The 27,114-nt window shown below is 46.7% G+C and overlaps 9 protein-coding genes across 9 annotated transcripts; 4 read left to right on the top strand and 5 right to left on the bottom strand.

The window, feature by feature from the left end:
- Positions 1 to 3,216: 3,216 nt before the first annotated feature.
- N7469_005806 (uncharacterized protein) lies at positions 3,217 to 3,996 on the bottom strand (the record flags this gene model as incomplete). Its single annotated transcript, XM_056644726.1, has 1 exon — positions 3,217 to 3,996. One exon carries the CDS (start codon positions 3,994 to 3,996, stop codon positions 3,217 to 3,219), a length of 780 nt encoding a protein of 259 aa, XP_056501540.1.
- A 1,709-nt stretch (positions 3,997 to 5,705) lies between these two features.
- N7469_005807 (SET domain-containing protein) lies at positions 5,706 to 6,847 on the top strand (the record flags this gene model as incomplete). Its single annotated transcript, XM_056644727.1, has 2 exons — positions 5,706 to 6,542; positions 6,608 to 6,847. 2 exons carry the CDS (start codon positions 5,706 to 5,708, stop codon positions 6,845 to 6,847), a joined length of 1,077 nt encoding a protein of 358 aa, XP_056501541.1.
- A 404-nt stretch (positions 6,848 to 7,251) lies between these two features.
- Positions 7,252 to 9,096, bottom strand: N7469_005808 (uncharacterized protein; the record flags this gene model as incomplete). Its single annotated transcript, XM_056644728.1, has 3 exons — positions 7,252 to 8,522; positions 8,591 to 8,777; positions 8,833 to 9,096. The coding sequence occupies 3 exons, from the start codon at positions 9,094 to 9,096 to the stop codon at positions 7,252 to 7,254; spliced, it is 1,722 nt and encodes a 573-aa protein (XP_056501542.1).
- A 2,031-nt stretch (positions 9,097 to 11,127) lies between these two features.
- On the top strand, positions 11,128 to 11,916 carry N7469_005809 (EGFR-like transmembrane domain-containing protein; the record flags this gene model as incomplete). The annotated part of the gene is made up of 1 exon (XM_056644729.1): positions 11,128 to 11,916. The coding sequence occupies one exon, from the start codon at positions 11,128 to 11,130 to the stop codon at positions 11,914 to 11,916; it is 789 nt and encodes a 262-aa protein (XP_056501543.1).
- A 214-nt stretch (positions 11,917 to 12,130) lies between these two features.
- Positions 12,131 to 12,574, bottom strand: N7469_005810 (uncharacterized protein; the record flags this gene model as incomplete). Its single annotated transcript, XM_056644730.1, has 1 exon — positions 12,131 to 12,574. One exon carries the CDS (start codon positions 12,572 to 12,574, stop codon positions 12,131 to 12,133), a length of 444 nt encoding a protein of 147 aa, XP_056501544.1.
- Positions 12,575 to 13,114: 540 nt separating this feature from the next.
- On the bottom strand, positions 13,115 to 15,509 carry N7469_005811 (glutamate--cysteine ligase; the record flags this gene model as incomplete). The annotated part of the gene is made up of 7 exons (XM_056644731.1): positions 13,115 to 14,122; positions 14,176 to 14,761; positions 14,826 to 14,951; positions 15,011 to 15,153; positions 15,229 to 15,294; positions 15,362 to 15,434; positions 15,499 to 15,509. 7 exons carry the CDS (start codon positions 15,507 to 15,509, stop codon positions 13,115 to 13,117), a joined length of 2,013 nt encoding a protein of 670 aa, XP_056501545.1.
- A 1,014-nt stretch (positions 15,510 to 16,523) lies between these two features.
- Positions 16,524 to 16,975, bottom strand: N7469_005812 (NADH dehydrogenase [ubiquinone] 1 beta subcomplex subunit 7; the record flags this gene model as incomplete). The annotated part of the gene is made up of 3 exons (XM_056644732.1): positions 16,524 to 16,628; positions 16,730 to 16,851; positions 16,924 to 16,975. 3 exons carry the CDS (start codon positions 16,973 to 16,975, stop codon positions 16,524 to 16,526), a joined length of 279 nt encoding a protein of 92 aa, XP_056501546.1.
- A 620-nt stretch (positions 16,976 to 17,595) lies between these two features.
- On the top strand, positions 17,596 to 19,850 carry N7469_005813 (putative APSES transcription factor; the record flags this gene model as incomplete). The annotated part of the gene is made up of 3 exons (XM_056644733.1): positions 17,596 to 17,637; positions 17,743 to 17,929; positions 17,998 to 19,850. The coding sequence occupies 3 exons, from the start codon at positions 17,596 to 17,598 to the stop codon at positions 19,848 to 19,850; spliced, it is 2,082 nt and encodes a 693-aa protein (XP_056501547.1).
- Positions 19,851 to 22,056: 2,206 nt separating this feature from the next.
- Positions 22,057 to 23,751, top strand: N7469_005814 (uncharacterized protein; the record flags this gene model as incomplete). The annotated part of the gene is made up of 1 exon (XM_056644734.1): positions 22,057 to 23,751. The coding sequence occupies one exon, from the start codon at positions 22,057 to 22,059 to the stop codon at positions 23,749 to 23,751; it is 1,695 nt and encodes a 564-aa protein (XP_056501548.1).
- Between the last annotated feature and the right edge of the window lie 3,363 nt (positions 23,752 to 27,114).

Raw genomic sequence — 27,114 nt, forward strand, 5'->3', positions numbered from 1 at the left:
TTCAGCAGATCCATATTTTACCGGGTGCCCGGGCCTTCCGCACCAAACCGTCCTGGGCCCGCGATGGCACCTGGTGGAGTCCGTCTTTTGTTCTGTAATGTTCTTTTCACCTTCGATCCTCCTGGTGTCTTTTTTTCTTTGCTTTTTCCTTTTCCTTTTTTGCTTTTTTTTCTCGCCCCTGTGAGATCAGATCTCGGGGTTTGCTGCCCACGATATGGACCACTACGGTATGTATGTCTGAATCAAGCCAATCCAACACCCCGGATCTATCCGAATTGGTAATCAAAGTTGGTGTATTAATTTATTTCTTCTTTAACAAACCTAAACGATGTCTCATACTCAGTATGGAGTATTCCGTACGGAGATTAGGTAGAAAGTAATGTGGACGGAGTAAGGGGATACCAGTACATGAATACTAGTAACCTCCATACTCTTGAATACTCAGTACTCCATACACAACCCGTAGCTCAACCCAAACCAAAAACCAACCCGACCTACTGGTTCACTGGTTCAAATTTAATTCTCAAGATTCCAAGCCGATCGTGATCAACAAGTCCGCGGGGCGCACCATCTACGTTGTTCTCCTCTTTCCCTGTAAGCTCACTCGTCCATCTACACGCGATTCACTAGCGGCGGCTGAGGACCATGGGTCGTGCATCCCCAAAGACGGGAATGCAGGATTGGGATTTCAGGATAAAAGTCTATCGGCGACGATGAGCGGGGCAACGCATCGAGCTACCGACCCCTCGGGTCCGCTATTGATTGAGAATTTTTGGGTCTGAAATAGGGGAGGTGAATACGTGATACGCAGTAGGCAGTACATATGGAGTACGGAGTATATAGTACGTTAATCGGAGATTGATCGTCCCGTATACTGCTAAACTATACGGAGTAAAGTTACTCCAAATTAGTAGGGGTTTTTTTTGTTGCCTGATGTGTTGAAGGTATCTTGTAGATCAAGTGGTTGATACTATGTAGTGTAATACGGTGTACAGGAGTACAGGAGTTACAAAATACAGTCGATATCATTTGTTTGCTCGCTCTCGCTTATGTACACCGTGAAAGTAGATCATAGCAAGTTGGAAGAACCGTCAACACATCTGAGATGACTGGTCAACTCTATCTATCCTCACAGTACTATAATATGCGAGGGTTATAAGATCTACTATGTAGCGTCTGCATCGACGCCATCTCATCTACATACTATTTTTCTTCTACGACTTAAGATCATCGCTCTTCTTTGTGACATGCGTGATGCATATTTACGAGATCGTATCCGACGTACAAACGATCTTTTCCCAACCGTATCGCATGTGGTACTGCAGTAAATCGTGGCTGATTGGCATCGCGACCGGGATCCGATCTTCATACTGCATGTACGCGGAGCGATCATTGCTTCATTTAGGGTACTCCCTGAACTTACGTGGAATCTGAGATCGGTTGCCCACACGCGCGTCAGCATGTGTCGCCTGGTGGTGGGCTTTTACGTGGTTTTTGCTTTTGTTTGCCCTTTTTTTTTTTTTCTTTCTTTCTCTGTTTCTCTCGCAAAATCTGTGTCTCTTTTTGTCTGCCTACTTTTGTTGCGGGTAATCTATTGTATGTACTCAACTGGTTTGTTACATCTGATTACATACGATGTATAATGTGGTATTTTGTCACTTTAGCCCCATTCCCCTGTTGTATTCAATCGTCTTCTTTGGGCACTAGTAGAATTTCTTTGGAACCCATTTATGGATGTGGCTTCGGGCCACTTCACTAGTTTCATTCGATCTGATCAGGAGATCTTATGAGACTTGAAAGCACAACAAGATCTAGCGGGGACCACATCAGATCCCGAATACTCCATAATTGAATCCTACTGTAATATATGTACATATGCTTCGTGGCGCTGAGAAACAAAACTACGCTAGTTCTTTTATTCGGGAATGGCCCCGTGGCACTCCGATTCCATCCCCATCGCGTGTCCACTCCCTAACGATCCAGTATGATTTAACATGCTGGAAGTGAGATCCGGCGAACAGCCAACTTGTAGCCACGTCGTTTGGCCCACTCATTGTCTGTATCTGCGGCTCGGAGATGGGTCGGAAAATTTCAATAAATAATGGGACCGTAATTCGCACTTCGTATAGTAAAAAAAAAAGACATCTCGATCGATGATTTGGGCGTTAAGAATACCAGAACTGGCAAAGGCAAGTCGTGCGCGATCTCCACGCGAGATCTCGATCGGCATTCTCCACGTCCCGAGCCGGCACGGAGGATTACTCTACTTTGCACTATTACAACTAAGTTAAATAGTCTCTAAACGATTTCTACATATAGATTAGTACTATACTTCGGGAAAATTTAGGCGATTTTCCGAAGTATTCTTATGATGTAAATAATATGTCGATGACACAGTATGCTCCCTTGCCCGCGGGTTGCATAGTACAGGAAATGGGCCTAGGAAGGACTTAAATCTAGTACAAACTTCGATTGACTCCAGGGCCTCTTTGAATAGTACTCGTCCACACTAGTCTGTTCGAGATTGAATTATTGAATGTGATTTCTACTTTAGCTCCGGCGGGTTCCAATTGCAATCTAATTAACTTCCTGACTAATCTGGGATATATTCGGCGCCGTCGGGTCCGAACCATCGGACGAACCCTTGAGAGCCTTTTCAGTTCATTATGAACCGCCGGTGGCGTCATGACCGATGTGATTAAGAAATTAATCTAGATTAGTAGAGGTCCCCATGGATAGCAATCGAGATGGCCACATGGCTTGAGACTCCACTTGTCCGGCTTTCCGGGAGCTCCGGTTACTTGGATTAATTCGGCATGACGTATGGCCTAGTATACTTGTAGAATAATCATGTTCATATTCATGTTCTATGGAATGTGGCTTCAAGCATGTGAGAGTAAGACATTACGGCATCGCTTAATATTGTCGATATACTACCACTAACGCATGCATAGGCGCTTATTGCGGGGCGACTTAATCTACTGCTCCTAGTTTGGTTACATCGCAGAAGTCCTTGTGAAATACAACTAATTAGTCAAACTCAAGATAAGAAGAAACTGTCTATTCTGGTTTGAGACATTAAAATGAACGACTAATAATAGATGTTGATGGCACAAATCTTGGCGCAAGTAGGAGACGTTAGTTAGTTTGCAATACTAGTAACACTTCAGCTTCTAGCATATTAGTATACTCAATAAGTCTCGCCTAGGTGATCATTCATCTCACACCCCCCCAAACCTGAAGAGGATCAAGGGGCTCGGCCCCTGATAGAAATCCATGTCGTCTAGGTCCAACCCTATCATCATCCCATTTCACTTCTTGGAAAGGATACGATTCAGCCCTGTCGATACATTGGACACAACTGCATTGTGGATGATACCAGTTGACTTGATGCCAGCAGTCGCGAAACCATCTCATATCCCGCAGAAGAACTTCTTCAGACAAATTTCGTTTATGGGCTGCAGAAATTGCAGCGAGTTCCGCATAACGGTTAAATACATCGTCTGCGGCAATGTCTACCCTATCTGCAAAGTCATCCCACTCTACCGAGGCGTCCAGAGTTAATCTCCCAATATGTGTCTTGAGGATGTCGAGAATTCCATGGTAATCGGTATACTGCACTGAATGGGACTGAACGATACCCTCAATGATAAATCGGATTATCTGCACTTTTAGTTGAAAACAAAGTCCTACCTTCGTCTCGTCAAGATACGAGTTGATAGTCAAGCGTAAGAACACGAGTGTTTCTATGAAGAGATCGTCAATAGATTCCGTCAAACTTTCAAGTTGATGGTTAATATAATTCTTGTCGGTTGTTGTAGAAAGACCCTTCAATGTTTTCCCTACCTCTGCTTGTAGATCATTGTATCCCATGACAAGATCATCTCTTCTTCTAGCAAAATACTTGGCTCTCTCCTCCCAGCTTGAACTCAGCTCTGCGGTGTTCGTCGTTGGTGTTGGCCAAGAATCAGTAATATCTGTACTCGAGTGAGCCATGGTTGGGGCTTGAGTGAAGTAAGAAATGATAGTACCTAGTACCATGTGTGTGACTATTTGGGTTGGAGGAGCGATGTGGTGCTGTCCAGATACAAGTATTTATATTGTGCCCTAAGCCTTATTCCTCAGTTACAAATACCATGATCCTGATCCAAAGCAAAGAACTATGTTTAATGCTTTTGTTTTATTGTTATTCTTTGGTGAACAGAGGCGCTTTAACAATATGATTCAGAAACACGAAGACAAAGGCTTTATAAAAAAAAGCCTCAAAAGAAACACTAACATCAATGCAATAGTCACATCCTTTATCCTTTGATCCGATGCAGATCACAGTATGCCGGGCCCTTCTTGCCACAACCTTTGCTCTCCTTGACTTCAAGCTACTACTAGCTTGTAGCTTGTGAGCATTGCGTCGTGCGACCTCCTATTACTTGACCACATTGACGTATTAATCTATGTTGCTTTCTGTCTAGACTAGCTCATTGCCACTTAGCAAACAGTCAAATCTCCCAGATGCAAACACTCCAATCTAAATGGAAGGAAAGTTAAAAGGATAGCTAGTACCCGAGACTATAGATTATAAGTCCATAGGAGTCTTGGAATTTACTACCTGACATTCCCCGAAATTCCCACCCGCTTTGATCTCAAGTTGAGTTCAACCATTTCTCCCCATTGAGTGGACAGTGAAGTGAAACATCATAAGGCTGTGTAAATCAAGACATTGATTACGCTTACAAATTTCATACACGATGTCAAATACTAAGAAGCCAGTTCTGGCCTTCCTTGGAATCATACTATTCATTTTCTGTGTATGCGGTCTCTCGCTGCTCAAGTGCTTATTTTTTTGCTTACTCGTCCATTTTTTGAGCCTATTGATCAGATTCATTACCTCAATACGGAACTAGTCACGAGAGTAGCTCTGATCAATCAAGAAATACTCCAATCTACCATCACCCATCACTGAGAGCTGAGACCTTTGAAGATCTGACTTGACAAATTCCAGTCCTTTTCTTGTGATCCATGACAGTTTGGTATTAAGCCAATCCATATCTTGCATAAAAGAAGAATGCCAGGGCGCTTGTTTCTGGGGTTCTGCAGCTCATAAATTTTGCACGGCTCGATCATGCTTGTGTGGGTCCCCAAAATATTTTACACTCAATGCACCCTAAGTAGAAAGCTTCCAGTTTACGACTTCGAATAGGAAGGTAAAAAGCTTCGCCTTTTATTTGAGACTAAATCTTGTCCCAGAGGATTGCATGATATGTGTCTCTTGCATTTTTAATCAGACTATACACATTGCGAGCGTGGAAACCCTGCGACTTCAACAAAATACAGGGTAGACAAAAAAAGATCACCACCGTTTCTTCACTTCCTGTTAGATGTACATATGATCTTAAATTCGCTTAAGTCTCATTGGCTATTACATATATGCATAAAATGATGCATGGGGGAGAACCGCCAATCATTTGCAGCCGTTCGGAATAGCCTCACATCGGGATCATGGATGGCAATTGTATTGGCTGGATCGAGACCGGAATGGCGAAAATGCGGCCCACTCGTCCACAAGAGCCAAACGGATCCCTCAGCAGTGCGGTCCCTTTATAAGCACAAAACAAGGGCAGAAAAGTTTGCCCTCATCTCAAATTTCGTTCTGTAAGCACCCCAAGCCCATTTGCGCCCTAGACTAGGCCTCGGCAGCCCCAAACACCATGTCCAAGGTCCTATATACAACAATCGATCCGTCGACGCCAATTCGCCTTCAAGCGATTAAACCAACATCCGACTGGATCCACCCGCATTTAATTGAGAGTGCAGACCCGGTCAAGGGTCGCCAATTTCGAGTGTCGGGTCTTGTTCCGAAAGGTACTTGTCTTCTTGTCGATCGCCCATACGCAGTCATTCCAGTTGTGGACGAACCAGAGTCCAACGATGATCTTATTTGCAGCAATCCCGCTTGTAATCGTCGCACTGCCCGCCAATTGGGGCGGGTACTCTGCCCTAAAGCCTGCGTTTCCGACGTGGCATGGTGTAGTAATGCTTGTCAGAGCACTGACCAATATCGACACGAGTTTGAATGTACCTGGTTGAAAAGATATTCGGGTCCGATCAGATCTAAACGAGGTGAATATGAATTCGGTATGTTGTGGTTGATTGTTCGCCTTCTTGCCACCCGGCATGCCGAGTTGCGAAAACCTCCCGCCTCGGGGATCGACCGGACTGTCACGTCAAATCACCAACAATGGGACAATGGATGGTCAGCAATTGATTTACTATGTGGATCGACTCAAACATGGCCTCATGATCAGGTCCGATCGTGGACACTCATTGTTAAGAAATATCTGCAAAATAACCAAAACTTACCTCATGGGTTGAGTGCCGATCGGATTCTTCATCTCATTTGCCAGGAAGAAGCAAATTCGTTCGGATTATATCCTCGAGAAACGGGAATTCTGCCATTGGAGGATCCTCCTGTAGACCGAGGCGAGCAGTTCGCTGCAGCTGTCTACCCCACGGCAGCAATAGCCAACCATTCCTGCATGCCGAATGTAAACCCATCTCCCAAATCATCTCCCTCTCCACTTTTAGATGAAAAGTACTCATTCCGTCGCAGATTATTCACAAACCGGATGAAACAGGCCGAATGGTTTTCACAGCATCTCGCGACATCCTTCCTGGCGAAGAGTGTTGCATCTCATATTTCGATTTGACGCGACTTGTGGACTTGGACTCTCGTCGTCAACATCTTCGAAAGTCATTTAAATTCCTTTGTCAGTGCGAAAAATGCGCCTCTGAGGAACTGGAAACGGAAAGCAACCTTTTGGATGCGATGCCCTCTATGGATGATTTATGAACACGGAGTTTGATTTGAGCGCATAGCCTGACGACTGCCATCTATTAGCATTTACTACATAGCATCATATATAAAGTCTATAGTTATAGATTTATATCCGATAAAGTCGGCATAGGAATACGAAACTCGTCACTTATCATGCATTATCGCATTCTGAAACCCCCCAACTTACAAGTTATGAACGCGAGAAAAAGAAGAGTATTAGTCTAGCCAGCGTTCAGTGAAGGGATTGGATGATTAGTAGTATGTCCAGAGTCAGGCACAAAGGATCAAGAGAACCCTAGTATAGACCAGGCTTCATGGTGGCTTTTGAGAAGATCTTGCCATACAAAATCGATTTCTAGGAGGTCACACTTGCACGATATGGAGTCTCATTCTCTAATGTCCATGCTGGAACGGGCTATCTACCGTTGGAATACCTGAGCGACTGAGTTGATATAGTCGATCCCTTCCTTGCGCCAGGTGTCAGGTTCCATGTGGCTAGTTGTATTAGCGTCAAGAAACAGGTCCAATGGTTTAGCCTTATTATAGCTCCCCCAGTGAATGCTTTTATTGACAACACCCGGATTAGGATCCAAGTCATGAATGAAAGAAGCCCACATGCTAGTCATCATGGAGCTCAAATCAAAATACGACTGGGGTGTCCCTGCAAAGGGCTTTCCATAATGATAACCCAGTCCAGCGAAGTTACGGAATACAAAGGCAACTTCTTCAAAATGGGTTGCTCCACTCAGCAGTGGAACATCAGCTGAGCGTACATTGAAGCGATAGCAGTATGCTGGCGTGGAGCTTTCCGCCCATGCTTCGCATTGTCTTCGTCGATTGGCGTGCATCATAAAATCGCCGGCGAAGGCACTTGTGCGTCTCCATTGGTAGCCTTTTGATGGGACTCTCTTGTTACCTAGAAACTCAGGAACGCCCTGTGAGGGGTCGTCTGGGTACAGCTTCAGAATCTTCCTTGCGACATCTGGTGGTGTTTTGATATTGAGCGAGCCGCCTAGGATAAGGTGAGCGAAGATCATATGAAAAGTAAATACTGATTTTGTTTTCTCACCGGTCAGGTATTCGTAGAATTGATTAGTCGTGTTTACACCGGTTGGCCCGAAAGCAGTGCCCTCGTCTGTATTGGTCCCAGCGATTATGGGAACTTTGACGAACTCATGTTTGTCTAGTTGAGAACTTCCTGGCTTTTTGACCAAATCGCCATCTACCACTGGGGTGAAACTATATCGAGGATACCCATATGTACCATTCAACGCAGAGTTGAGGGTCTCGAATGGCAGTTCACGCAAACATTGAAGTGTATCCTTGGCGTGAGTACAATTGACCTGGGAGACCAATGCATCGTATGACGATTGATAGGCTGTGTAGTTTAGAGGACTGGCATATATCGACCCTCCGGACTCCATAATACCAGCTCTAAACAGTTTGTCGTCTCGCCCACCATATGCTGTAAGATGAAAGCCGACAGACATACCACCAGCCGACTCACCCCAAATGGTGACCTTATCAGGGTCTCCACCAAATGCTGCAATATTCTCCTGGATCCATTGGAGTGCAAGCCTTTGGTCCCTTAGCCCAAGGTTTGTATTACCAGTATCAGATACTTGGCTTGAACTGATAAAACCCCAGGCAGAGAGCCTATAGTTGAGCGTGACAGCAATGAACGGTTTCCCTGGCAAAATTTGATGGTCAGCCTGAGATATCATTCACAGAGATTATCTCAGTATTATGGAGTAATACCAATGTTGTACGAGTTATCGACGATTTCAGACATATTATATCGCTGGTCTGCTCCAGAACCCATGTAAAACCCACCACCATGGATCCAAACCCCAACAGGGAGCTTGGAATTCGACGTTGTGGAAGAACCTCGGATCACATTGAGGGTAAGACAAGCCTCTGACTGTGGATACCAGATAGAGTCCGTCTGAAATCTAGTAAGCAACATGACTCGTAGTAGACAGGGTTGGAGAATAGCCGACCCCGTATCCGACACAAATATCAGAATACTCTTTCGCATCACGAGATCCGTTCCAGGTCTCATTTAAAGACTGAGGCACTGTAAAACGCAGGTCCCCGACAGGCTGCTGGGCATATGGAATTCCTAGGAAGAAATCTTGGTCGTATGTATCACTGCGAACTCCAGAATACGTTCCGTTGCGAATCGTGGCAGTGGGAAATTTGGTGCTTGGGGCAGCATGTACAGTCACCAACAAGGCGACCATGCCAAGTGCTAGTTCACGCATATTGGTAATAAAGGAATGCACTGATGAGGGAAGATTCCATTTCCACAATTTTCCGGGACTTCTCCGTCTTCATATACTAGAAATCTTGGAAGCAAAACCGGGGATATAGTGCATATGCGGGGAATGATGCTAACCCCACGCCTAAAGCGTCGATGATCGACACCGACATGATGTTAACATCGGAGAAACAGACCTAATATGCCCCTCTTTCTGCAGAAAATGCCGGAGTAATTGCCATCGGGGGTATTGAGTCTTCGGAGGCCGGGGATTCCGGGATAATCAGGTCAGTGTCCCGCAAAGGAGAGGGCTGTGCTTCATGTGGGGACCGATGGCTTGTCTTTCTTTAATGATGTAAAAGCGGAATAAGTCCATATTCGAAGCCGAGTTCATTTAGCCTAGAAAGCTTCACGGATTTATTTCCAGATTGGTGATGGTGACATTCACTAAGGCCGAGGTTTACCCGCAGAAGGGACCCCACGGGATTTGGCTTTGGATATGAAATCGTCGCTTTTCCAGCCTTGACCTTGGGTAAGACAGTATTACTGTTGACAGGACCTAATTGGTCCAGGCGCACCAAGACTGCCTTGTTTGGGACCGGCATGTCATTGCGTCTAAATTGGCAGATTCGTTCTGAGTTGTAACGTTCATATACTGACAGTAGCCACAGAGATGTGATGATGTCTGCTAGGATAATGAAAGTATAGTATAATGTGGATCAATATTGTTCATGGTCTCGAGTCGACTTGATATGCCACGCTTTCACCTGCTTGCAGTGTCGGTTGAGAGACAGAAGCATGAAAAAGGTTCTTTGAATGTTAGTACCATCAAACCACACTAGAGGCTCCTGGGCAGTGAGCCTAGGGGAGAGTAAAGCGAATAGCCAAAGTGTGTAGTAGATGATTAGAGTACAGCCAAGCGACATCCCAAGTACTACACTAATATATCTCGAATGTAGGGTAGGGTTCTAGTCCTTTGGGGTATCAAGCCTTCATTTCCAAACAGATAGACACATACAGATCAACAGTACAAACTAAGCAAGATAGGCTAAACCCGAGAGCCCTGGTCAAGCCTTAGAGTATGCTCTAGTCTTCAATAGACTGGAGGTGGATAAGATTACTTCCAGGGTTGCAATAACTTGAGGGTTATTAAACTTGAATACCACTGAGCATCAGTTTATGTTATCCTAATTTCTCCCATACATTAATTTACAGCAAAATCACAAATGTGACTGGCATTTCCAGTCAACGCACAGTAGATCTGGACTTGAAATAGCCAATATTCAACCTTAATTGAAAATTTATTTCTTTCCGCCCATTCTTTTGACCTGAATAGCCGCATTGAAACTATAAAATTTCCAATATCGGCCTTGTAGTAGATCAAAGGTAGGTGTCGTTTACAACCAATCCTTGATTGGTTGAAGCGGATCAACAGAATTAACCTTCGCGATGATGATGAGCCAATCTGGAGTTTCAGTATACGAGCGGCCCAATATCTCAGAAGAGATGCCTAGAGTATTACATCAGTAGCTTAATTGAGGTGGCTTAGCCAAGCTTTGATGAAAACATTCTTGGGAAGCGAAATGGTTCGGGTTCTTCTGATACGGGAAAAGGACCAGTCATTCTGATACACTTCACAGATTGAAGAACTACCCTTTCAGCGGTTGCCACTCAATAGACTATGAAAACACACTACTCATAGCCCACAAGCAGACACAATTCAATCTTTATCGAATATGCTTTCGAGCCCTGCACATTCCTGCAGATCCCTTACCTTAACCAGTAGGGATCAGAGAACCCAAGGATTTCACTCATCCACTTATATGCTAGAATACTCAGCTGTGATCAACACGAACCACACAAAATACGAGGTTATGCTCACTCACTGTCCAAAAGTCCCCCTTGCACATTGTTACAGGAAAATAAAAGGCTTTGATGGACTCCCCACGCTGAAAATCTGTGAAGTTTATTCAAATTTCTGCCCGAGACATCTTCAGGCTGTCATTATCTACTAGTTCTACCAGAGGAGGCCACAATGAAGCTGACGGTATCTTTACTGGGACTTAATTTACTTTTTCTTCTACCATTCGCAAAGTCATGGACGCTCGTCTGGCGAAATGCATCAGACAACTCATTCGTCGAACATTCGAAAACTTCCATGCCCTGTACAAAGATTGATAATGCAAAGGGAAAACTATTCGAGTATGACTCAGAAGACGGTCCGTTTGAGATCTCTTTATATAATAATGGCGATTGCTCTGGCACAGCAAGCGGGTGGGCATCCAAATTGCTCAGCAAGAATGCGTCCAGTGCGATAAACTCTTTTAAAGTCGATTCAACTTTGACAACAACAACGATCTCTACCCAAACACGACCCGCGAGCACTTCAGCAACACCAGACATGCCATCATCTGCGTCATCGTCTGGAACGAGACTGTCAGGTGGAGCGATTGCAGGAATTGTAATCGGGGTGGTGGCAGGTGTTGCGATGATCGTTCTCATTTTATTCTTGATTGCTAGACGGCGGCGTCAAGCACGTTCGACGGATCCAACACGCATTTCCAGTATGGGATATACTAGTACTCCTTCAACACACGGCTCTCCCGACAAATACAGATCCCCTTGTCATCTTGAACAAGATATTGTCGCTGAATATTCCAAAAAGCAGGAAGAGACAGCAGCGACTTCGTCCATCCAAGGATCATCAAATGTTCCCTCTCGCGTAGTAGAGCTTCCAGGGGACTATAACCCTGCTGAAATGAGCGCCAGCAATACAAGGACTGAGATGGAAGCCAGGGCGCAATCTGGTAACCCTCCAGCATAGCGAGGGCAGCCTTTCCCCTTTGACGTTGTTTGACTCGAGCAGAAGTCTATATGATATGTGAAATTATGACTCTTTTTGAATTGAGTAGAAAAGAGAAACTGTATTATTGACCAAACTATGCCAACTTATGCATTTATCCAAATCAATTTGTCACGATCTGTATAGTAAAATACCCTGCCCTAACTCCAGTCATCTACAACCCCAAGTATCACCTTTACTCCATATCCATCTCTTCCAAAGTCGGCCGTCGACAAGAATCTGCCAGTCCAGTAACCTTCCACTCACCATGAAGCTTATGCAGAATGAAAAGTTCGACGCCGACATGGTCCACAACCCCATTGACCTTTGCCCGGAATGGCGCCCACACCGCAGCGAGATTCCCAGCTTCGTGAATCTTGACCTCAGGGTCCCAGATACGCTCATCAATGTCGTCTTCCAGAGTTGTCATATACTCGATAAAGGATCCGATTGTGCAAAATCGAAGAGTCGTAGGTGATGGAGGTGAGAGTGTCATACCTCCGGCGCGGACACAATGCTTTTCAAAGTCAGCGCGTGACTTGGCACTCAACGCGGCGAGGAAGCCTTCAGTGACGGCGATGATGGCTTTTGTCTCTGGATCAGAAGCGAGAGAGGTCGAGGTTAGTAAAGTGCACCTCATTGTCAAACCTGTGGGAGACGGTGGAAACATGGCTGCGGCATCGATTCTTCGCTCGCAGGAATGATCCTTCATTTCATTTTGTATCTCATCTGCTCTTTGAAGAATTGTAATTAAAATGGCTGGCTCTCCTTTTCAAGCACTACTGCCCCCATTACAGGCTCAATCTGGCTGATTCAGAGTGTTGCTACCGTTGCAGCGGGCCCCGGCCTCTTGTGCTCTGTATGACCTTTATCTTCGTCTCAGCAGGTGCCGCGATCTCAGTTTGCGTGGCACGAGGGGCTTCGGCTGCCGACTTGAAGGAAACTTGGTCGATGTCACCAATGGCGTGCCCTGGAAACGTGATTCTAGACTCTTCCCCGATATCCATATCCCAAATGTGTTTGATGATTTCAGTATAAGATGTGCGAGTGAAGTCATTAATGACTGTTTGAGGCCAAGACCATGATGCTAATATGTGCAAATGTAGTATTCATGTTCTAATTGATAGGTCTTCGTACCCAGGATATCTATCTGTTTAAGGTAGAAGGATAATGTTTCTATTCAGTTCTTTTTCCCCCGGAGTAGCTCCCATCCAACGGAGCCATGCTTGCCCTCCTTCACAGTCATTTCTTCGACCGCCTTGACGAGGTCATAGGTAATCTCTTCGGAGACGACACTGTCATGTTTGTAGCTGGGGTGCTTGTTTACAAACTCACGAATCCATCGGGCTCCCGTCCATAGAGTTCCATCGGCGCGTTTGCGGATGAGGTCAAGGTATGTTGCTAAGAAGCATCGTGTCTCGACATCCACATTGACACTGTTGAGATATGACTCCACGAGCGGAATGAGGCCAGGGAATCCCCCGTCTGAGCAGCCATTAATGATCTCAGAGATGGTCATGAGTTCATATTCGTCCTCGACGGGACCCAGAGGTGGAGATGGAGGCGGCGTGTTAACCGCCGAGGAAGTAGTCGAGGAGAAGGGACTGGCATTTGATGACTGCTGGTGGTTCCTAACGGCCCTCTCGGCGAAAGGGTCTTTGCGGAAATAGAATTTCCGATCAAGAACAGCATTTCGAGCATGTGCGGTCTCCATATTCTCGGTTGTTCGCGGAATAGGCAAATAGAAATTGAGGTTGAAACTCAGAATGGCACGGGTAACAAGGACAATGAATATGCTAAAGGCCGCATTTTCGAAATCCGTAATTTGAATCTCCATAGATCGGAACTCCACACGCCAACCAATGTCATCTTTATCAGAAGGTGGAGGCTTGAACCGCATGTGCTGCCAGTTGGTAGATTGAAGATTTTCAAAGTGATCTCCCTTATTCAGATCTAATTCTTCCAAATCCTCCGAGAAAATCACCAACGGATCCCGAATAAAGAGATGTGCAAAGTGGGTGGCCAACAGATCATCCATACCACCCTCAATGAGTCGCTTCTTAATATCCTCATCAACGACCAGATCTGGGTCGAGATATTCTTTCCGCAGTCGGGTATCTTGAGAAATATAAGTTGAGTTTGAGGCATACCGAGACTTGGGGATCTTCCAACGATCATTTTTCAGAGGCTACAGGACGTGAGCTAATGAGTTGGTTTGGCTTATTTTTCAGGGCAACTTACAGTTTCACCAAGTTCTTCGGGGGTTCTGTCATCCACGGCATTACCAATCTGGTTCCACCGGACATCGGTATCTACCAGGAATCCTTTGTAGATTGGAGTCGCCGCAGTTAGGGCAAGAAGGATTGGACCAAGAGGACTCAATTGATCATATAGCTTTCGGCCCTCCGGAATATTCTTAGCCTGGAAGGTGATTTGCAAGCAGCAGCTACCCATCCCAAAAGCCATGGCGTCCATATAAACGTGATCATCCTTAGCAGCACCGTTACGCACGTCGGCATCTTCCGGCCATTGGTGAAGATCGTAGTTGACAGTGGGGTCTTTGAATGGTGAAGGAGTATTGGTATCTTTGAAGACCGGTACATTCAATTCCACCTTGCGCCCTCGTCGGGACCGAATATTTGCTGCAAGTGTCGGAAAGCGGATGTGTGGATTGGCAATCTCATCAGGGACAAACTGTGATCGTAGGGCAGGTCCCGATGGCGGGTAGTATGGTTGAATATAGTCGTCCTTTGTTCCAAGCCGCGGGAAGGTGGTTAGAGTGATAGGTGATTCATTCGGCGCCATATGTGCTTTTGCAACTTCGCGCCTTGGAAGAAGAGTAAGTATATGAAAGGAACAAAAGAGAAAGGAGAGTAAAAACGACGACTTACCTCCATTTCATATTGGATTCCACCTTCAAGAGATCCTTGAACCCAATACCCCAGGGGCGGCCAGGGGTAGCCTCTAACATGAATCGCCCAAACTCAGGATGAAAATGTGGAGGCTCTTCTCCATCCCTGAACCTGTCAGAGCCAGCTCTCAACCATTGGAGGCGGGTTGGTGGCCTTCAACTTACTGGTCTCCGCCAACATTTCGTTCATTGCCACCAGCTTTCCACAGGGCCTCATCACGGGCGAGAGATTTCAAGATCTCAGCCTGTGCCAAAGACAGACGTGCTTTTTTATTCCCATCATCGAGAGCTACCACAAGGTATTCGACCTAGATTATTGAAAGTAGAGACTATTAGTACCGACTCGCATGAGAGCAGTTGGGAAGAGTATCGAATGCGCATACCTCGTCACCCCACAGTAGAGCATCTCTTTCTTTGCCTCTGGCACGCCTCCAGTTGGCCAATAATTGCTGTATGGCTTGTCAATTCAAATTCCGATATATGTTGGATAACCTATCAACCCCTCATCGTACATACCTCAATGCCCCACTGGCGAACTTGGCCGGCCTTTTTCTTCGCCTCTGGCCATTCCAAGGCAGTCCCAAGGGCTCTAGAAACAGCAGCCATTAGATAAAATATGGGCAAAACCAAAGACGACAATGTCAGAGACTTACAAAAGACCCATATTGTCGATATATCAAATTCTGGAGTTCTCCGCACCCCACAGCACAAGATATGGAGGGAGGCTGTCCGATGAAGGCGCGCACGAAGCGAGGGTCAAAGGGACCTTATACCAAAAGGCTCTTTAAGAAGATTCAGGAGAGGAATCAATGCGCATAGCCCCCGCGTTCCGCCTGGTTCTTTTCAATTCCCGCCTGGGAAATTTTCAGGCGCAACGCAGGCCGGCGGGGCATCTCGGCGATAACGGCGGATTTCTAAGCAAACCTCCTTTGGGAAATCACCTGATATGGTTGTACGCCAATTCAATCGTGGAAATCTTAAGATGGTATGCAATTCCTATCGAAAATGGAAGTAAACAGGAGTTTTATTTTCCATTATGTACACAGTACCTGGTATCATCAGGTTGGTCTACAAATAAGAGGTGCAGGAACCAATTGACATGTTGGGTCTAAATCACGACAGACATGCAGAGGAGCGCATAGCGCGCCAAACATGAGCAACCACCTCCAATTGCCCCGACTATCGGGGTCTCAAGTCAGTTCCATTACGTTTGAAGGTCTGCTTCGCCATTTGTGAACATTTGTTACTTCAGAAAAAAAGGTATACTATGTATGTTGAATGCTGGGATAAGAAGACTGGTGCGATGTATTGCCGACCAATGCGGGCACTGACAAATACGGATTACCAATCTCGAAATTTCCCCAGGTTGATCATAAGACATGCTTACAGTAACATCATATCCAGTTATTGGTTCTTTCTAAATACCTGGTCGATCATGGTCGAGCTCAACTAAGAACAACGCTGATTATCATCTGACTTGCATACGAATACTGACCGTCAAGTGGTCCACAAATGGGGTATATCACTCCGGGGTCGTGAAGAATGGAAGAGTCCCAACGCCAAAAAGGCAGTTCATGAGCAGTCTCGGTATATCATCTATGTACATAACCTGCTGCTTGACCAGCAGTCCCGGCCGCCCAAAACACAACGCATTTCAGAAGCTCTTTAGCAGCAAAACTCAGTTGCTGCGGGCAGAGTCTTTGGAGGCCCGGAGCTCGTCCATCTTGGCCACCCGCTTTTTGAACTCTTCATATTGGCACTTTTCGTATGAGTGTCGCTCATCCTGTAGAAAAAGAATGAAAAGAAAAGGGGTTAGTCAAATGGTTGAATCGATAAGGCGCGCCGGCCGAATTTGTTCAGCCAGCTTTGGGAAGTTTGTCGTACCTCGCACTTCCAAGGAAGATAGTATTCGGCTTGCCGGCAGCGGTTGAGGGGAATAAGAAGGTGCGCGCATGAGTCACGGTACTGCATGGGAAGACGAGCCTCCGACATTTCCTGGCGGGTCGCTACAGTTGGTCAGCTTCATGGCACTGGGTTTCGGGGTTTCAAACCGCCTCAATTGGCTTTAGCAATCGTACCGGAAGTTTCGCCGAGGCCAATGGCGTTCTTGACTGAATCGACAACAGTCATTTTGGCAATATGAAGGGTTGTAGAGGGGGAGGAGTGGAGGGGATCGGGCTTGGACGTCGAGGTACAGTCGATTTGGACCTTTCGCTATGTTCCTGTGCTCCCGACGGTCATGTGACTCGACCATACAAAGATCACGTGAGTAGCACGTATGGGGTTTAGCGCAGCCCAATACTGCTAGGTTGTCATCGCATATTTGAGGCGAAGGGCTAGCGGAGGGCAACTTGGGATGACCTAGAGCAGAATATGGCTTTTATGAAAGTATCCTAGTTAAGCTTCGCCACAATTCATGACCAATATATCACAATGATATTTGACAATGCCAATTATGCCCGATTGGGACTGTCATGTGACTTTATACAGCAAATGAGGTTGCAAACAGAGCAAACATTGCTGGCGCACCGCGTCGACGACGCGCCGGCGCGATTTTCCCTTGCTCCACACCGCAGTCTCTACGCTATCAATCCTAATTTGAGGGCGTGCAATGTGTCAGACGATAAAGCATTCTTGAGACAACTTCCCTGTTGACTTCGGAGGTTGCGGGCTCTGACTGGTGTGCCATTTTGCCACCATAACTACTCGGGTGTCTATCTGATTTTGTTCATTTGACAACGAAGTACACCATGGCTACAATGGACTCGATCTACTCGGCCACTTATAGTAGTGTATGTTTCTCACTGGATCGAGAATAAGCAAAGGCTTAAGATGGACATTAGGGAGGATTGTCTGGGATCTCCTACCGTTCAAATTGGCTAATCCAGTCCCGATAGGTACCGGTATTCGAACTCAAGATTGACAGTGATAGTGTCATGAGAAGGAGGTCGGATGATTGGGTAAATGCGACGCATATTTTGAAAGCTGCTGGGTTTGATAAGCCTGCTCGAACTCGAATTTTGGAACGAGAAGTTCAAAAGGGAGTACATGAAAAAGTACAGGGTGGTTATGGCAAATACCAAGGTATGTACGATCCTATATAACAGCATCAGACAGGGACTAGCGTTTGCTCATCTGATCTTGTATCGTAGGAACATGGATACCTCTGGCCGAGGGCCGTCAGCTTGCGGAACGCAATAATATCTTCGCGAAGATAGCCCCGATTTTTGACTTCGTCCCTGGGGATCACAGTCCACCCCCAGCTCCAAAACACTCTTCGGCTCCCGCAAAACCCAGGGCACCTCGTAAATCCACTAATCGCTCTGCGGCTACGGAAATATTCAATGTTGTTCAACCAAATCGCAGTATGGGCCCGCCGACATTGCCCCATGACCACCAACAATACGATATAAATACCCAATTCGATGACAACGAGTCTATTGAACAGGCGACTATGGAGTCTTCATCTATGATTGCGGACGAGGACATGCTTCAAATGTCGCAACATGGCGGACGAAAGCGCAAGCGTGGGATGGACGAGGCAACAGTCTTGTCCATTGGTGAGCAGGAGCATATCATCTATGGTGACCAGCTCCTAGATTATTTTATGACTGTGGGCGATGCTCCCCAAGCAACAAGAATACATCCTCCGAAACCTCCTGATAATTTCCAAGTTGATCGTGCCATTGACGACTCCGGAAATACGGCGCTACACTGGGCTTGTTCAATGGGTGATCTTGATATTGTGCAGGATCTACTTCGTCGGGGTGCTGATATCAAGGCATTATCAATTCACGAGGAGACGCCACTTGTCCGTGCGGTTTTGTTCACAAATAATTATGAAAAGCGCACATTCCCGGCGTTGTTGGACTTCTTGCTCGACACAGTCTCCTTCCGGGACTGGTTTGGGGCAACTCTTTTTCATCACATATCTGAAACAACCCGGAGCAAAGGCAAGTGGAAGAGCTCGAGGTACTATTGTGAAGTTTTGCTTGATAAATTGTGCAAAACATGCTCACAGGATGAAATTGATCTGCTGCTATCATGTCAAGATGATAATGGTGATACAGCGGCTCTTGTAGCCTCACGCAATGGTGCATTCCGCCTTGTGAATATGCTTCTTACACACTGCCCTCGGGCTGGCGATTTAATGAATAAGAAGGGAGAAACAGCCAACAGCATTTCGCAACGCTCCCATCATAATGAGCACGACATTCCACCGGCTCCGTCGTCAGTGACGATGATGAATGACCAAATGGATGGCGCCGGGGCCGATCTCCTGAATTCAGACACTCAAACTATTGCTCCCCCTGTTGATTCTGGGGTCACATCTGAGCTACTCACCAAGATCAGCACCATTATGGCCGAGGCGAACAAAAAGCTTGCCGTGACATACGGCAATTCTAAAATCAACCAACAAGATTCAACTGACATAGCCAACCCGGAAGCTCTCTATGAGCAACTTGAATCTGATCGCCAGAAGATCCAGAAGCAGATGGCTGCGGTGGCTACAAGGGAGGCGGAGTATGAGCCAAGCGACCACCAATTAGGGCGTTATGAAAGATTAAAGGCTAGCTACGAAAGCCTTCTCGAGCAGACACAGGGTGCTAGCCTGGTCCAGCAATTGGCCAACGGTGCTCCTGTAGAAGTACCGAAACCGGATCCTTCCACGCTCGGCACAGAGGAGCTGCTGGCTCGGTATCAGCTTGCGCGTGAGTTGTGTGCCGCTCAAAAAACACGCCGCGGCACTGTCAAGGACCTCGCTCAACAAACGGCAGACGCGGGTGTGAGTACCAAATTTGACGTTCATCGTAAGCTCGTGGCGCTCGCCACTGGGCTCAAGGAAGAAGAGCTGGATCCAATGGCAGCTGAGCTCGCCGAAACCCTCGAATTCGATCGGATTAACGGCAAGGGAGCTACACCTGAGCCTGAGCACCGTCGTTTACCCTCACAGAACGAGTCAGGTACTCTTCCCTCGGGACCTGGTGTTGCCGTGGATGCGTGAGTAGCCCCAGCTATTACCTATCCCACTCATCGGCGGCCTCCTCCTGACTTGCATTCGTAACGACTTTCATTGCGCACCCTTTTTCCCTCTTGGCGAGCCCTTTTCTTTCGGCGGGGAAGAATTTGAGCAGCAGATACCCCATTATCCTTATTTATTTGATCTGTGATATTGAGATCATTTTCATCATCTTGTCTTCCTTCCCTTTTGTCCCTGACTTTTCCATTCCTATATGAATGAGCTAGTCGATGTGAGGCTCTGTGTTTTCGGTACTGAGTGGATATGAGCTTTGAACGCCACCGCATGACCCCTCAGCGGGGTTTCTTGTATGTATATACATTATGTATGAGAATTATTGTTGTATGTGTTAGGGCAATTAGACCTATTGTCATCTCCACAATTGTGGCCAGGCCATTCATGTCTCGTATGGGAACAGCCAATTGTTCAGTTGAGCTGACACGTTAGATCAGCATGGATGTAGATCATAATCACGCTAATCCAATGATTCCTCAGATTACTCGTTGGATTTCCCACGATCAGCCCCACGTCGCTTGTCGCGAACTGGGAGAGAGCGGAGAGGTATGTGCACAACATCTCGTCCTTTGCAGAGCGAGAACGAAGTGCGGGAGAAGAAAACCACACGAAAAATAAAATATAGTTGATGATGTCTGAAAATCTCGGCTAACATGGAGTCTCATAGCGTATGTGATGTATGTGGTGTATGCCTTGGCGGCGGTAGTAGGAGTATTCTGAGACGCGGAGGGCCAGCATTTGCGAACAGCCCCAGAGCCACAGGAGCGCCCCAGCCAATCGATGAACCGCCGATGTGACGGGAGATCTCGCCTTGTCACTCAAGATACTCTGTGTACCTCGTCATTGGTGGTCGTTCTGGACCAATCGACGGGCACTTCAGCTCGCACCATTCACGTCTTCTAGATACCATGCTCCAATAAAAACCAGCCATTCACTTTCATTGTTCGATTAAGCCATCTGAAGGGAGAATAGAGACTGAAGAATCAAGGAGTACAATTGAAAGCAAGCCGAACCAACCAAGTCACCTGTCTACACTTGCGCTAGTCCTCATTGGGTCTAGTCACCCACTCCGTAGTTTCTGCCTTATGGCCTTATGGCCTTGGTGCCTTGTCGCCTCAACCCTCGCCCATTCCCCACATAACACTTCCTCGTCTCTTCCCATCTCCATCTCCCTCCTCCTAATCTTCACTTCTTTCTTTTCTTCTCTGCATTCTTTCATTCTCCGCAGCTCCTTGTTTTTTTTTGGGAAATTTCATAAAAACCTCCTTCAAAAAAATCCTGCAAATAGTTTCTTCCGATTCGTTCCGCCCCTGAAAAAGAGTTACCTCGCGTACGGCCGAGTCCCGACCATTTCGATTTCGATCTTCCTTTCCCACTCAAAACCAGTCGTCGACCCATACCCTCGATCTTTCATCAAGACCCTCGCTTGCCATACTCCTGTGCCCCGAATTATTCGGTCTTGACTGGCTGCTGATCGTGGTTGTTGCCTCTCCCCTGCACAACCCGCGTCGACGTCTTCTCTTTCTACCATCAGTTGGGATTTGCAGCGCATCTCCCTCCATTTTTTTTTTCACTTCTTGGCCTCTCAGAAGACCACTCGGCTCGGTATTTTACCTAATTACTTTCGGTGCTTTTCGTCGCCTCGACGTTGCCCAGGTTGCTTGTCATCGCCGTCGAAGAAGGAAAGAAAAAGTTTTGAAAAAGAACAAAAAAAAAGAGGAGTACTCCCTTTTTGTACAGCTGGATAATATCGGCATATTACTTTGCCTGTCTACATCAATCAGCCTCTCATTCGATACTCTTGCATACATCTACTTTTGGTACGCGCTTTTTTCTCACTGCCTGGTTATCGAGCTCTGAACTGACTGGTGCCTGACAACCAGATATCGTTGTTTTCACCTATACGATCACTCAATTTCATCAATACTCCCAACCTCACCTCACTTTCCTTCATAAACTCGCTTCTCTCCGGATTCTCTATCAACTCGATCTCCTACCGGATTTTCCGTTCGTCATAGACAGCATAATCACTTAATCACCTCTCGCACAGCTCGAAGCTTTGTGGTTGATCCCAAACGCTTCGTACTTCCAGGAACAGACTACGCAACGCAAGCGATCTGAAGTCTTATCTCTAGGACTTTGCATATTTTAGTTTTCCGCCTTCACCTCGACGACCATGAGTATGGACGCTGGCGGTCTTGCTCAAATGACTTACAACAACAACTTCAGTAATGGCCCTTCTCTTGGCGTGCCGAGCTCAGGCTTTGCTTCTCGGGGCAAGGGCTCTCATATCAAGCGCTTGAGTGTTCCTCCCCAGGTAGCTACAATTGACGAGTCCCAACCATCGGTGTCTACTCCGCGCACAAGTCGCTCGCACCTCCTTGCTGGTCTGCGCACTGCTCCTCGCTCTGCGACCATTCCTTACCAGCACCAGCAGCGCGCCGGTATGGAAGAGTCTAGTTTCAATGGTTATACCAATCGAGGCTCTGATCGAGTCCCTCAAACGGCCACGGGAGCTGGTTTCCCGCACAACGCTTACTCCAATGGTCAGCGTGTGAGTGGCCATGGTGGACATCCACAGGGAAATACTAGACAGCGAGAGCGTCCAATGTATACCCTTCCGGAGCAAGTTCTTGCACCCCCCACGCTTGAAATGGCTGGCGAGAATTTCATGGACGAGAACATGTACGCGACCAACCTGTTTCTGGTCGCCCAGCAGCAGCGCTTGCAGCAGCAGTTGATTAGTGTGACTGCCGCAGCTCAAGGTCTCAATCTGGGAGGGGTGCCTTTTCAACAACAGCAAGCACCTTCGCTCGCCATGCCTGGCGTTGGCTTCTACCAGCAACAGCTGCAACAGGGCGTCCAGCCCATGGTGCAGCCAGTCCCTGGGCAACCGGGCTTGTTTTTGGTTTACAACCCATTGACTGGCCAGCAAAGCTACATCATGGACAACAGTGCTGAGGAGATTAGCTCGCCACACTCGGACAGCTATTCAGCTGGCTATCAGGTTCCCCAGTTCCGTGCAGAAATCTCTCCACCTGCGGAATCCGCACCTTCGCAAACGTACTTCCCGCAGCCTATCTCGCCACCTAGTGGCACTCCCTCTCCGCCTACCGAGTCCACTACCTTCCGCCGCAACCATCGTAAGAGCCCTTCGTTCAACCCTACTGTGAAGACAACGATCGATACGACTAAGGCCAATGTCGGACCTGGTCCACGCTCGGCCGCGTTGCCTCCCACTCCTGCAACTGGAACATTTGGCCCCGGACAAGCACGAGCTGGCGAGCACCCAATCCGTCAGCCCCGTGGACCACCCTCGCTCGAAGATCTAGTGGCCAAGCCGACCTCCAAGCACGAAGGGAGCAAAAACTTTGCAACCCGTCAGCGTCGCCGTGCTGTGCACAATCTCGTTCGTGCTGGTATCGAGCGTCGGGGTGACTCCCGTAGCATCGGATACAACAGCAGTGGAGGTACCAACACACCTGCGAGCGAGAAAGAATTCACTTTCTCTGACGGTGATGACGTGACCGTTCGCAGTGGCGGAAGTCTTTCCAGCAAGCCCAGCCTAGGTAGTCTGCGCGCTGCTGCTAATGGTGCCATCGGATCCGAGCGTAAGGAGAAGTCTGGCCGTGAGCGCAAATCCCCAGATAGCCCGTTCCAAAGTGAAACTCCCACTAGTGAAGATGGCTACTTTGGATCCAAGCTTGCGGAAATTCGTGCGGACAATGTCTCTCTATCTAGCGCGGCCTCCTCTCCTTCCGTAGCAGCTGTGGTTGCAGGCCAGGGCTCGTCTACTCAGGGACCTGAGCGTCGCAAGACGCCAATGCTTGTGCTGTCCAGCGCAGAGAAGCGCAAGACTCCCATCATGTAATGCCGACAAATCATGTGACAGCGACGTATGACCATTTTCTTTTTCTTCTTTGGGTGGGCTCTTTCTTCTTTTTGTTTATTTTGACGCCTTCACCCTAGGTCCATTGACCTATTCGCTCCTTTTCTTTTCTCCATTCTTATGCTCTGGTGCCACTTACCAGTTCTTCATGTCTTGAGTGACGAGAGACTTGGATCAGTCTGCAACGACTTCTTTCCCTTCTGATCCCCAATCCTTTCTATAGCTTCTGTGCTTCTTCTTTCTCCACCGATCTTGCATGTTTCTGTCGCTTCAATTCACCTTGTGAAATTGATCCTAAATTACTTTCATCATTCCCAATTGTCAAGCATCTCGAGCTTCGGGATAGTATTGAAAGTGGCCATCCCACTTTCGCTCTTTTCTTCGAGACTTTTGACGTACATCTGGTTATGTACATGCAGTCTCCCTTGTCCTCTTTTAGGGCCTAGTGCAATGCATATCTTTTGACAAGCTTTTTTCTGCCGCAATCACTAGTAAACATAGATACTTCTTTGTGTAGTTACATTCTCGATTCGGTTCATGGCAGGTCGCAAGTGACCATGACCTTTATTTTAGCTTGCATATACCAAATTGAGCTTTGCATGTTCCGAAAGGACTTCAACCTCATGTATCCTTGTGTACCATTGAGTCGTTCTTGACAGGATGACTGCCTTATGTTTCTTAGACTCGATATCAAGCTCCAAGCGATACCCATCGCCGGGCTCTAGGCCACTAGCTAAGCACACTACTGTATGGCAGAGGTCTATATCTTATTCCATACTATTGCTAAATGTATCTCTCACATCATCATAGTCTTCAAATAAGCACCTCCCTTCGGACTTCGAAAGGCTCCCAGATCCGGAAAATAGGGGGATAATAAGGATCAAATTACATCCACGATTGTCCCACGTGGATAGGAAAGACAAAGCAGGAGAATTCCCATTCCCATGGGGTATATCTCTTGACCGAACCATGGATCTGTCACCACAATGTTGTCTCCGATATGAGATCAGATCAATTGGTCGGACGACAGGCATGCGTCATGCAAGATTGCTTGGTTCGTCAGCGTTGTTTCCCGGCATCTCGGGCTGGGTGGTTGAGGCATTGGATGATAGAACCCTTTACCCCGGCATGGATGGCCTGAATAGGAAGGACTCTCTACCTTGTATTGCGACCTTTGATTCACCCGATGAGATCGATCAAGTCATGGCTTTGATGTTTGGATTTCCCGGTATTAGATTGAAAATTAGGAGTGATCTCAAGACCGGAGATTTCAATCTCTTGGGATAGATGTTGATTGAGCTTATCTGACAATTCTTATTTAGACATAGGATCTCGGGCAAGATCTGGAACTATGATAGGGTAGCCTGTCTCAATGTAGGGGAGTCTCACGAGGGGCTTGTTCGAGTCAAAGAATCTCACTATAGAGACCTAGTACACTAGTCTACTGATACCAGATGGGAGAACGTCATTCAATTCTCATCAATAGATAACAGGTGTTGGTAGCGCCAAATAAACCAACATGACCATCTATAAAAATGGCAAAATTCTGGATTCTCTACTCTTCAGACTTATTTCGAGGCTTGGCCTTTTAGTATAGGATCCAGTAGTCGAGCTCTATTTAGGCATTCGCATCGGCTGGCTTTACATGCCGCAACTCTTTACTTCTGACTTTATGGAGGCCTCATAACAATACTAGCGGCTTTAGGCTCATGGCTAGCTATAGTATAATTTTTGATGGCGATATTGATATCCATTATGAGCCTTGCTGACTAGTACTCTCTCTGACTTTTATTTTAAAACCAGTCAAAAACAACTCAAACTACGTCAAACTCAAAGCCTTTCAACTCGAAAATGGCTATTAGAGTCAGATCAGTGGGTCAATGACCCAGCCCTGAGGTATCCATGGTTTTCACGGCGGAAGACCATGAACCGTGATCTATAATCAACTGTAACCCAACCTACATAAGGTCAAACTTAACTTAGAATTGGGTTGTCAGAAACTACCAATTTACCTCAAGAGGCATGATGCAATCTAGGCACATAGAATTATCTCAGAGCAGGAATCAATGTGAATGCCACCGAATTTGTAGACAGTCGTGAGACATGAGTGTCACGATGACGAGCTCGCCAAGTCGACATTTGCAGGGAAAAGTTGCTAGTATAAAAGGGACACCGTATATATTCATCTCAGGTCGCCATCCTCGGCAGACCGAGCCTGGAGAGAGGTTGTGTGACTGAAAAGGGTAAAGGTGCAACAGTCCTTGGTGTGGTAGCACATCAGCAGGACAGGGTGAGTGGGAGACTGCATTAGATATCCTGGCAGAGTACTAATAGTAATTCAGGTTGAGTTAATTTCACAGAGGCTATCATGGCAATAGTTATAGCAATATGTTGTTCAATTTCCTGAATTCGAGGTTTGACCGGGCGATATCTGGAAAATCCATACCAGTGAGCATGAATGGTAGCCAAATATGGATCGATGTGGATATTTCTTCATAATAAGGCCTTGTCCCTCAATTTCTATGTACACCCAAAAGGGGCTCGGGGCTGCAAAAAGCTTAAGATCCAATATAGTTGTTGGTTAGCCTACGGGACTTTCAATCCGGTACCGAGTTATCCTTCTGCGAGATGGGTGATACAATAATGCCGCAGGGAGGTCCCCCGTCCATCGGCTGACATCATGAAAGGTACAATTCAAGAAACAAAAATTCAGAAGTAGGCACGACTTTAGTATATGAAGGTCTATAGATTCTCATCTGAGTAGCTCGGATACAGAAGGCAAACAAACTTCTGCCCCGGCTGGTGCAACCTAGACATTCAAAGTCTGAGGCATCAGAGGTTGCGGGAGCCTTGTCAAAATTTCCAGAATCCATTAGCCGTTTTCACGCCCGTTTGGTGACGGGAAGAGTACTTGCAACTTGTTATACTTTTTAGGTAGAAGGTCTCTTCGATGGTGTGATAGACCGGAGTCCTGCTTTGCACCTGATACACTACGGAAATACCCAGACATCTGGGCAGTTGGACTAGTATATCAATTTTGCTGCATCAATCTGCATGGCAGAGATGACAGATACTCATAGAGATTGACGCATGCCAGCCGTTAATCAGGAACAACAGATCTCGCGTAAAGTCACTTGTCCTAAGAAACGACAAGCAGAGAGATGGATAGATAGATCATACCTATGATACAAACTAAGTACTAATACAACGTGGATCGAAAATCAGCGAATTGGATATACAAATACAATTGCCGAAAGAGTTACCAATGGGCGTGGTGGAGGATATACTACTTGTAGACGGAGCACCAGCTTGAACTTGGCGCCTTTTCTCCTTACCCCTCCTGTC

The sequence above is a fragment of the Penicillium citrinum genome, assembly GCF_028827155.1.
Source record: "Penicillium citrinum strain IBT 23319 chromosome Unknown utg000004l:1.0-2404223.0:1.0-2405248.0, whole genome shotgun sequence".
NCBI classification, from domain to species: Eukaryota; Fungi; Ascomycota; class Eurotiomycetes; order Eurotiales; family Aspergillaceae; genus Penicillium; species Penicillium citrinum.